This window comes from Sinocyclocheilus anshuiensis, unplaced genomic scaffold (assembly GCF_001515605.1).
Source record: "Sinocyclocheilus anshuiensis isolate Anshui unplaced genomic scaffold, SAMN03320099.WGS_v1.1 scaffold627, whole genome shotgun sequence".
NCBI classification, from domain to species: Eukaryota; Metazoa; Chordata; class Actinopteri; order Cypriniformes; family Cyprinidae; genus Sinocyclocheilus; species Sinocyclocheilus anshuiensis.
In genome coordinates, this window is record NW_015549703.1 from 1,274,873 (window position 1) to 1,286,983 (window position 12,111).

The 12,111-nt window shown below is 36.3% G+C and overlaps 1 protein-coding gene across 1 annotated transcript in view; it reads left to right on the forward strand.

Moving 5' to 3' along the window:
• Positions 1-12,111, forward strand: part of LOC107660609 (zinc finger protein Helios-like) — a 35,080-nt gene that overhangs the window by 1,061 nt on the left and 21,908 nt on the right. Inside the window, exons 2-4 of the mRNA XM_016449968.1 lie at positions 2,641-2,689; positions 7,773-7,880; positions 11,828-12,010. Coding sequence (XP_016305454.1) covers positions 2,656-2,689; positions 7,773-7,880; positions 11,828-12,010 — 325 coding nt within the window. The 5' untranslated portion in view covers positions 2,641-2,655. The remainder of the gene's footprint in view (positions 1-2,640; positions 2,690-7,772; positions 7,881-11,827; positions 12,011-12,111) is intronic.

Sequence of the window (12,111 nt, forward strand, 5' to 3'; positions counted from 1 at the left end):
TATATATATATATATATATATATATATATAAAAATAAGTCAATTTTGAGATCATTAATAAAAAAAAAAAATTAATATTATTATTTCAAAAAGTCAGTGTGGCATAACCAACATGCAGGAAGCCATTTTGTTTTCATGTGACAACCATAAAACAGAGACCCCTGAAGACCCTCATGACTGTGTGATGATTTTTTATCTTCATATATTTTGAACGTTTTATGAATATATTTTATTTTGTTTAGGTCAAATAGATTAACCCCAAGAAAACGTCTCGATATTCCTCAATAATGTTATATTTTCTTCATTTTGACTTGGAAGAATATAAGTTTAAGTTTTAAATGTTATAAAGCATCAGTGAAAATAATGATAATGTGGTGTAGAAAAGTATTTTAGAAGTTCTTTCTTGATGGTTATACCACTTGACAATTTTAGAGTCATAAAAGTTCATTCTTCATAGAAAATAATATTTATTTTTTAATGTGTGAAACCAACATGAATCCAAAGAGAACATTTCTAAGAACAAAGTACATGTGGTTTGCATTCAATTTTTAGCAGTTCTCTTTTTATCATTTCAGACATCCTTCACTGGATTCGTCATTGACCCAAATAGCACATACAGTATAACTTCCATTAAATCTCAAAGGAGTTCAATTAGAAATAATTTTTTAACTAGGAAAGAGATATTACTTGTATGTCGACTGTTCATATTGAGGAATTAATAGGGGTCAGCAGTGTTATGCTGTAGTGCTGGATGAAGGCTGTGTGCCGTGATCAGTGTGTATGCTGTGGCCCCTGGAGAAGCGCGGCTCCATACATTAAGGGCAGCTTCACTCCTAATGCTTTGCATGACATGTTGTTTAGTGCATTTAATTTGAGGGCTAATTTCTTCTTCTAATCTGGTTGTATTTCCATATCAAGGAACTGTAATTTGTGTCTTGTTTATTCCAGAAACTTTGATCTGGCTCAGAGTATCCGTGCACTTTTGTGTAATGTCAGATTATTCCTCATGATTTATGGAATTTCAGGAAAGATGGTTTTTGGTATTGTGTGATTCCTGACTTTATGAGGGCTAATTGGGTAGCAAAAAGCTAACTTTATAGTTTACTGATTTATCAGTTTTTAATGTTGTATGTGCACATTATAGTTAATAATGCTTTTAAGACTGTGCATTTCCACAGATCATTATGTAAGAGTGCAGGGCAGAGAAATTATTTTATTATTCTATCAATCAAACAAACAGTTATTTTCTGTCTTGTGCATTTGCTTAGATTTTTTTAATAATCTGCGATTTAATGAAGCACAACAGTGAATATGTTTACGTAATATTAAGCTACTTAATTGGGTTGCTTGATATTAACTTAATAGGTTTAGAAATACAATGCTTCAGCCAAATTTGTTTGTACAAATACTAATGTCAGTGCTTTATGAACTAAATCATAATTAGTTGTTTTAAATTTTAAAGTTGTTTAATATAAAAAATATCACATTTCTCTGTCCAAACCTGACCCAGTGCTTGTAAATGCCTTACTCTCTGGCATAAGTGAGGTTCTGTAAGGATTATTTGGGTCTAGGTCAAGAGATTATATTTTTACACATGTACATGGAGCCATTTTTGCACTTTCTATGTCTGAGCAAAACACAAGGAGCGTGCAGTAGCTCTTATTTATGATACTGTCCTAATAAACGTCATGGAATTTCTCATTTTATCCGTCATCACTAGTGAAAATTCCGTTCTAGAATATTAAACCAGTAAACGCTTGTTAATGCTATGATCAGTTGTCTTTGTAATATTTTGATGAAATTCTTTTGTAAATGATTATTTCATATGACTGCTCTTCTAATATAAGCCTTAGATTTATTGTTTTAGTTTACTTAAAGTAAAGCTGTGTAAGTTATAGAATATGTTATATCTTGGCGAAACGTGTTTCTGTCCAGCAGTGAGGTTGGTTTGAAATGATCTGATGGACGATATACATCAGATGAGGCATTACTGATTTTCGCAGCTCACTTGCTCTGTCCAAGCATTTAATTTTAGACTTATTTTTCAATAGAAGGACCTGAAACTCAGTGAAAACATGGCAATTTTCACACTTTGCATGCATCTTTTTTTGCCTAACCAGGAAGTTGTCACTTCCCTGATACTTCACAAGACAATTTAGAAATGTTTTATATAAAATGCATTAGAGTATGCATGGCAGTAACCGAGTAATAGACAGTTGCATTCAGTTCAGAAGAGCTCAAATTTGTAACAGAAAAGTGTAACGTTGAGGAGTCGTACATTCGTGTATTTCTGCACAGCAGCTTGTTTTTGTTCCAGAGATACTGATTTGCTGATTTGGAAATGAAAAATGTATTATAAAAACTGTCGACATTGAACGCATAGTGTTTGTACGTTGGTGTTGTATAATTTAAGAGGCAAAACTGAACTTAGCAGTTTAAATTATTAAAATCTAATTATTATATAATTTCTTGGTCACTCGTTACTTTTTAAAAGACCTTCTTGTTCTCTACATTAGATTTCACTAGATATGAATATATTCACTGTAATCTTTTAAAGAAAGCCGTGCCAGTAATGTTTGTCAAATGTACATTTTCTATGAATGTACATTCATCATATTTCTAACTCATTTTCATTTTACAGTTCTGCCCCCTGAATATGGACATGGAGGCGTCGAATGGCTATATTGCAAGTAAGTAAGGTTTTTTTGCATATGGCCATATTCAAGAAAATATATTTTTAACACATAAAAGCATGTTAAAAGGCATTTTTGAGGGGTTTTATGCTTGTCAGGTTAATTCAAAATGTGTCTTCAGAGAGTCTTTTTTATGAATTATGTCTATTGCATGGATTTTGTTTTTCATTTGTTTATATATTTCCTCAGTGTTGTTTACTGTAGAATTATTTTATAGGAGAGTTAATTGGAGACATTGAAATAGAAATAATAGCACAGTAATTGTTTAACTGTAATCAATCAGAGCACATACAGACCTAAAATAGTCAAGCAGTTCCGCCATAACAGTGATTTTATCATGTCACCTGCTTCTCTCATGCTGAGTTTGAGTATAGCACACACTTCATTAGGTTTAGACTTTAGCGTATTGGTAATTGTCATTTTGCTCTGACTCCTGAAAATGAGCTTCACATATTTGGATCAAGGTTTATCAAGGAATGCTTTCGGTTTGGATAACCAGGTCATCTAAAAGCTTAACTTTTTTGCATTGTAGACATAATTTGTTGCTTTTTTTTTGCATGTGTATTGATTTATTTTAGATATGCTATCTAAATCCAGCAGCACTGTGGGTGTTTTTCTGCAGCTGTAAAGCCAGTTTTGCTTTATGAATATGTGCAGTAGTCAAGCACACTAGCTGCCCCTAAAATCCCGTTCAAAAGCTAACTCTTGGCTCCTCTTGAGATTTGTTATCTGGACGGAGCTTCAGTACCAGGTGCACAGTGGTACCTTCAAGCCCGTTAACTCCCCCGGCAGATTCCCTCAGATGGAACATGCTGATAAAACGTCCCTCATCTAAAAATTCTTGCAGGTGTCTTGGAAAATGAAAAGTTTACAGTTTAACTTGGTTACTTTTAAAGGCTTTTTCCTTTCTTAAAGGGCTTGCTATATTTAAAAACATGATTGAATGCAGCTCCACGCGTTGTTTTTGAATAGCATTATCACATTTCAGAAAACGTAACTCTTTAGAGTTGAAGCTAACAAAGTGCTGATGGCTTTAAACTGTGTCTCAGAAGTGTCAAAGTGTCTTCACAGCAATATTTTGCTTATTTTCACATCATTTACAGTTTCTTCCTTTCTTACTAAAACCACTTAGTGATTTGGGAATACTTGAACAGCAGCTTGGTTTCTGTTTCCTAAAAAAAAAGAGAGTCTTACGTTTGTCCATCTCAGATCACAGGCTAATACTTCAGCCTTTTGTACAGTAAACTGCTATTGATATGCTAATATGCTAATAAGACCTTGTCCCCTTCAGCTTATCCTTTTAAACAAGAGCAGTTCGGTAGTGGCAGGTGGTGAGGAGCGTGAGTGGGAATGTGTTTTGTGTTTGATGTGGAAGGATGGTTTGGAGGTGTGTGGATGGACAGGATAAACCTGATCCACGCTCGAACTTTAGCATCTACGACATGCCACAACCAATCACTCTCTTTCTTGGGAGAAGCGATCCTGTTAAAGACTCAGTTTTTTGTCTAGTATCGGCACTCTGGCACAGAGCCTGCCTCCAAGCTCCACCCCCAGTACTGGAATATAATAGAGCCGGTGGCAACCATGATGCACAAATCACTTCAATGTTCTATCAGCTATTGAGTTTAATGATAATATTTGCATAGTAACCCAATCCTATGCATAACCAGCTCGATTTTAAACAGTTTCTGGTGAACTATGCAACGAAATTTAGCTTGTTTGTCTTCCTCCTGAACTTAAAGTCAACATAAAATCCAAATTAACCACATTCATATGTATTATTTATCATATGATTCATGGGTGCATGAAAAAAACAATTCATAATTTTTAGTTAAATTGAACTTTTTCCAGTATTCAACATCCACGCTTTGTGCTTCAACCAATACCTGATGAATAAAAATCTTTTTTTTTTTTTCTCACTAAATATCCAGTTTCACTGTAAAATCATTATAGAAGTCACACGTGTTGCATTTCAAGTTGACTTTAACCCGTGGGCCACTATTGAAAACACCCCCAATTATTTTCCTCGTCGATCCACCAAAAAAAAAAAAGCGCATGGAACAGTCCATTCTGTAGGTTGCTGTTTGATTGGTATACACACAGCCTTAGCGAATGAGTGAATCGGGATCTGATTCTGACTCAGCAGTGGCACAGGCCAGACCTGTAGTCACTCCTGTAGTCTCCAAAGGGCCTACGGATTTTCAGCATGCATCACTACACGGGGGAAGATGGTAGCCTTATTAATATAAACCGTATGCTGTAGGCCGTCATTACAAGAGAGCTCTCGGCCCATCAACAATCATATGTGTGGGAATGTCAGTGTGATTTGTAGAACAAATTAAACAAAGTGGAATCATTGTAAAACTGTGAAAACCACATATTAATGTGCGTCAGAGATTGTTCATATGATAGCAGAGCCAAGCACAGACTGCAAGACTGCATAATTGGGAAGCCAGACCCAAAAAAGAAATAAATATACAAATTTTTGCGTAATTTATAATATACTACCAATCAGAAGTCAGTAAGACTTTTTTAAAAAGAAATTAATACTTTTATTCAGCAAGGATGCTTTAAATTGATCAAAAGTGTCAGTAAAGACATTTATGATGTTGCAAACGATTTCTATTTCATATAAATTCTGTTCTTTTAAGCATTCTTTCTATCAGGGTTTCCACAAAAAAATATTAGGCAGTACAACTGATTTCAACATTGATAATAATAATAAATGTTTCTTGAGCAGCAAATCAGCATAGTAGAATGATTTCTGAAGGATCATGTGACACTGAAGACTGGAGTAATTATTTTAAATTGTAATAATATTTAGCAATATTACTGTTTTTCTATATTTTTGACTGAAGAAACTGCGTGTACTACATACTATAAATTCATCTAAAGACAAGTTTTAAAGACAAGCTGTAAAGACAAGTCTTTAAACATGCACAGGGTAATAAACTTAAGTCTTGTAGCATGTGCTTGGCATTGGAAATGATATTTATCATGGTTCGGTTTAGATGTGGGATAAGGGAGCGGTTTCAGTCGCTACTGTACAAGAGTTTAGTTTACTCTCACAGATCTCTTTTCCTGAGAACCTTTCTCAGGCCAGGAGGCCATCAGACACAGCGTTCTGTTATGGAAAATCCTCCCCTCGGACGTCACTCAAATCGGAGTGGCTGCTTGTTTCCCGTTGCCAAGGGACTGCCAGTTACCTGAGATTTCCCTCAACCCCGGCACCGTAACCAGAGACAGGCTTTGGGATTGTGTCATTGGCTGCATCTCCCTGAGTTGCTCTCCCTGTCAGAATGACAGTGTCTGTCTGCCAGCATGACAGCACAGATATCTGTCGCTTGATATACCTCAAAGGCCCTCATTTACTGATTCATTTACTTTAATCACAAATGTAAAACTTTTATAGGGCATGCAAGTTAAAATAGTTTGGGGATTGAAATAGGACTTGTTGATTCACAAGAACAATACAGGCAAATGAATCATTAAAAATGCCATGAATACTGTTTTAAAGCCTTTTGGCAGACTGACTCTGCTACACAACAAGCCTGTTTGAAGGAGGGACTGACAAGATTTAGTACATTGGTTAGAGATATAACAGCCAGCTTAACTGTGACATCCAAGGTACTTTCCAGTCATAAACGCGGAGTTCAAGGAATGATCTAAGCCGCAATACCACCCTTGGTGGCTGTGTGTATGCATAATGCAAGCATTAAGAGTCGTCTAATGTCGTTGCCGTTGTATTGAGTGTTTGGCTCTGAAGGGGTCAGTGGGTAACGGGATGAGGGAGCAGGAATAGCTCCCCCTGAGTGGACGCGCTGAAGCCGTATTATTTCCCGAAGCCGGTGTGTGGCGGGTGCGGAGAGATGAGGAAATCCAATCTGAATCTTAAGGATGTGGCTGAAAGCTTAACAAGCTCTCCCCACATGAGACGATGGCACACCGTCTCTGTATACTGAAGTGTTGAGCTGGTCACTGACCCTAGAGAAATTTCAGCTCCGGTAACAGAGACGGGTGCTATTAAAAGCAGTTAGTGTATACAGTACCTGAAAACCATTGGATACTGTATGTTGCACTCCTTTACCAAATTATCAACGAGTATTATGGAGGATCATAGAACATTTTAGATGGATATCTATTTAGAGGATTCAAATGTACCGAAAGTGAATATGAGCAGTCGTTGTGTAAATTAATCAGTCGAGTTGATTCAGTCATTTTATTTAATTAAAATTATTTTAAATATTAAATTATGTTTTGAGTCCAATAAATATATGTATATATGATAGACATAATAATATACATAAATAAATGTGTATTATTTATTTCATTCATTTAAATGGACCACAGCTTACCTGAAAATCAAATTTAATTTAGTGTAACTGTTAAATTATATAAATTATATAAATATTTTTATATGCATTATTAGATTATGTCAGTATTATATAATAAAATTAAAAATATTCAGTTTAATAAATCAGTTTTTTTTTTTTTACATTTTAGGTGGTATATTTGTGTTGTATGATAGAGTAAATAAAGAGTGTTAAGAAGCAGACTGCAGTAGGAAGTAGATTTAAACAGAAGTCTACATTATTTTAACTTCATCTTTCTTTTAGATGATATAGTCCTAGATATGTAAAAAATAACATTATTTCATGAGTGATATACAGTATACAGTGACTAGTTGAACATGTGTTTCACTTCATATCTGTTGCTATGTTGTGTTGAACACTGTATTAACCAATCAGCATCTCAGACCAGAACTGTAATAGAGTTTTGAACAGTAAATAAATTGCTGTAAAAAGTATAGTGACCAGTATTCAGTACAAAGTTTTACAGTTGAAAGTGTATTTGAGTAATAAATGACAGTAAGAAATAAATCTAGAATAGTTTTTGTTGCAGTTATCCTTTATTCAGTTTCTTCTTTGACTGATAATCTCCAAGTGCAGCAGTTATGAAAGGTGTTCCTTGAACTGTCTGCTTGTATAGATCTGAGATCAGAGCTGTATTTAGCCATAATATCTATGCTGCCTGGAGCAAGGCGATGTCCTCAGTGCACTTGTTTCTGTCTGTCTCCTAGGTAACGGCGACTGCTCTCCTTCCAGGAAGGAGAACTCGAGAATGCTGGTGGGCCTGTCGACCAGCACACCCAATGGCCAATGTTCCCAAAGTCCTGATTCCCCTGCTGGTGAGTAGGCCTGTCTTCTAACAAGTCCACTCCCAGCAATACCTGTTCTCATTTGACTTGTTTTAGATGTGCTACATTGATTCGATTATCTTAAAGGGATAGTTCACCCAAAATGATGTTTCTATTATCATGTAGCTACTTGCCCTCATGCACTCTCAGACAAATGCATTACCTTAAGGTACAAAAGCTAAAAGGTATTCTTTAAAAGTACCATTTAAGGTACTATGTATGTACCATTTGGGGGGGGGACAAAGACCTTTTAGCATTTGTACTTAGGGTACCGCCCCAGTGACAGCTTTGTACCTTTTTTTTCCTGGGGAATGTGTTATTCCAAACCTTTATGACTTTCTTTCTTTTCGTGTAACACACAAGATCATGACTGGAGCTTTTTAAGCTTCAAAAAGGATGCAAATGTTCATAAATGTAGGCCGTATGACTATATCGAAAGTCTTCCAAATCATATAATATCTTTAAGTGAGGAAAAGCACACAATTTCAGTCATTATTCCATGAAAACATCTCTCACAAAGCAGAAGTAACAAACTCTGTTTTACAAGTGAATCGTTCTTTTGACTAAGGAATCACTGATTCAGTTCATAAAAGTTGTTTTGAATGATTTGTTCATTTGAATCAACTCAAGGACACATTGATTCATTTGCAGCAGTTGTAATGATAATAGCTTACTAAGAAAGGAAGATTATCAGTAAATGCTGAATTGATCTGTTTTTCACACAAAGCTTTCATATGGCTTCAGAACATTTGAATTAGAGCACACAATATTTGTAGTGCTTTTACATCCTTTTTTATAGCTTGAAATAATAGAGCAAATGCTGACAGAATTGTCATTTTTGGTTAGCTATCCCTTTAGCCTTAGAATAAGAAGTACAGTATGTCACTTTCTATTGCAAAAGATCTGAAAAAGGAGAAATGAGTGAGCATCAACTCGCAAGGGACAGAGGAAGGACCTTTATCTTGCAGTCTAAAAAATAGAAGTTGCAGCTTGATCTATGATACGACGGGATAGGCCCATGTCCCTTCCTCAAATCAACTGCTGGTACGATGGAGGGCTTGTCAGCATGAGCTTGCATACTGAGAAAAGGGAAGCGCTTGCTGCTGAAAGATGGAGGTGCAGACCATGATCCCAGATGGAGATTATTCTTCTAGATAATTTATTGGTCATGTTGCACAGGACGTTGAGAAACATGTTACTGGGTAAAGAGAAGTCTAATCTACACATTTGGTTTAGTTAACCCCGTGCTTGCACTCGGAGGCGTAGGGATGCGCAGATTTGACTATATCATTATGTGCAGAAATTATTTCAAGCCTTTTGCCAGAAGAATTTTCTGCAAAGGTGAAATTTTAATAGAAAGAGACCTGACACATTTTTTATGCATCTGACTATGTCGGTTTACTCTGCTTTTGTCATGTGAGCCTGTTAGCCGCTGGCTCGTGGGTGTATGTATCCTCAGCACTGAGTGCATTTTGTTCTCATTCATCTCCTTTGATCAGTTGATGATGAGAATGCTAAAGGATTCTGTATGTTGTCCCGGCAACCATTTCAAGTTCACTCAGCTGCAGCCATCATAGACACTCCATAACGTGTATGCTAGAGCTGTTTTCTGAGGTCACTGATTGGCAGAATGGACATAGAAATTGGAAAAACCTACGTCTCGTCACATTAAGGTAACGGCGTTCGATTGTGATGTGTTGACAGGATTGCACCGCATTTGCTGTGGGTATAGAGCAAGTTTTTCTTTTGTGCACCAAGGCTTGCCGTTCTTATTGCGAGTCATACATGTTTCTTTGAAAGTGAAGATCTCTTATGCAATATTAAGCAAGTACGCTTGTAATACTTGCCAGCGGGTGAAGTGAGGGTTATCGTTGTGGCACTGCCACACAGAACTTATCTTTCAAAAGCTCTGTGAACCTGCATGTTATCGTGTGTAAACAGTTTCTAAACTGAGAGATTCAAACTGATATCAAGCTTGATATATTTGACAGTAATTTTAGTCTGTGTATAGCTTTACTTGGAAGGGATTTTCTAAACTGATTCGAATGGGATGGGGGTCTTATTAGTTGACACCAGGGTGAGAATGTGTATTGGATTAGGGCTTTTCAGTAGGTCATGTGCTGTAAAATGTGCCATTTTTATATTTTTTATATACCAATTATACCTAAATACTTTTGGAATAATTAAGATGTATATATTATAATTAACATATATAGTTTGGAGTTATTACGCTTTTTGAAAGAAGTCTTTTATGCTCACCAAGGCTGCATTTATTTGATCAAAAGTGCAGTAAAAACTGTAATATTGTGAAATTTTATTAGAATTTAAATAAACTGTTTTCTTTTTTAATATATAACATTTTTTAATTTATTCCTGAATTGTCAGCAGCCATTACTCCAATCTTTAGCATCACATGATCCTTCAGAAATAATTCTGATAATGCTATATAATATAATATAATATAATATAATATAATATAATATAATATAATATAATATAATATAATATAATATAATATAATATAATATAATATAATATAATATAATATAATATAATATAATATAATATAATATAATATAATATAATATAATATAATATAATATAATATAATATAATATAATATAATATAATATAATATAATATAATATAATATAATATAATATAATATAATATAATATGCTTAATGGATGAATTAATGGAGTTTACCTCACACTCAGACTGATCAGACTTTGCTTATTGAATTCATTTTTTTTCTACATTCAATAAGATGAGAACTTGAGTCACCAGCTGTTAAAGTTGGCAAAAAGGAGAAAATCCATAATGAGGTTGCACTGGGGAGCACAACAACAAATTTAGCCTTACTTACACTATTCAAAGGTCAATATAATCAGAAGTCTAAAACTATGGGTAAATTGCCTTCATAATTTTTACCAAGATTGCTTGAGGAAAAAATGCTGTTCTGACAGATCACAAAGTATGTTTGTGAAACACACCTTACCTCCTCAGGGAAAACTAGTCCCATCCGAATAGTGTTTATGAGTGATATTGCTCAGTTGTGAGCGTCTGCGAAGATTGGGAGCTGCTGACCTTTTTTAGGGGGATCAGAGAGATTTCAGTAATACTCGCAGACTGTGACTCAGATCTAGTGAAGCAGCAGAGCGGTTTGCCTGAAGGACAACACTCACACGGACGGGAAAGATGAAGGTGACTCAAAGCTTAGTCTCAAGCTCTCGCCCAGAGATTAAACTCACGGTAAAATTACAAACAGGTTTGTTAGGATGGTGTAGAAAGCTGCCTGCTCTTTTTCCACCTGTCGTGAAACCTGGAGAGTGTGCGTGGTTGAGACGGAAAACTTGAGGGCCGGGCTGTCGCGTGTTTACGTGTCGCTATGTGTTTATACGTCCCTTTGCATGTCTATTTTTGTCACGCTCTGTGTGTCTGCACGTGTGGGGGTGGCCTCCCTGGAGGTGCTTGACAGCCTGCGCGCTGCGATAAATTGGAGAGGCCGCTCTGTGTGTCTGCACGTGTGGGGGTGGCCTCCCTGGAGGTGCTTGACAGCCTGCGCGGTGCGATAAATTGGAGAGGCCCGCTCAGTCCAGACCAAAGTGCTGGCCCACCTCCTCTACACTGTCTCCCACTGTCAGTCATGTAGAACTCCACCTGCCCACCGTTTGCCTCGCTACACTAGAGACTACAGCTGCGTCTGCCTTTTTTTCCTGTTTGCTGTCATCCTGATACTATTATCGTGTTGGAGGACAGATTTCTTGGTCACTGTGCTGTCATAGTAACCAGTGATTTCAAAAGAGTCGCAATTCACACTTCAGTTCTCGATCATGTGTATGGAAACTACTGTAGCGCGTGCAGTGGGCGATGAAGTCTGACTTTTGTGTTTTGTAGTGTGTGAAAACTTGTTTAAAAGCTTGAATGTTTTCTTACAGCACGCACAATCAAACAAGAAGAAGGTACTGAGGAGGAGACAGAAAGAAGGCCGGATGAGGCGGGACACAGCGGTGAAGAAGGCTCTGGATTGGAGGAGCCCATGATTGACAGCCCAAATAACTTACAAGATGCTGGGCCAGGAACAGAAGTGCAGAGTGAGACGGGGATAAGACTGCCAAATGGTAAGTAAATGTATAATATATATTATAAAAAAAATAAAAATACTTTTTTTCCAAATGTGTACACACACACACACACACACACACACACACACATACATGCT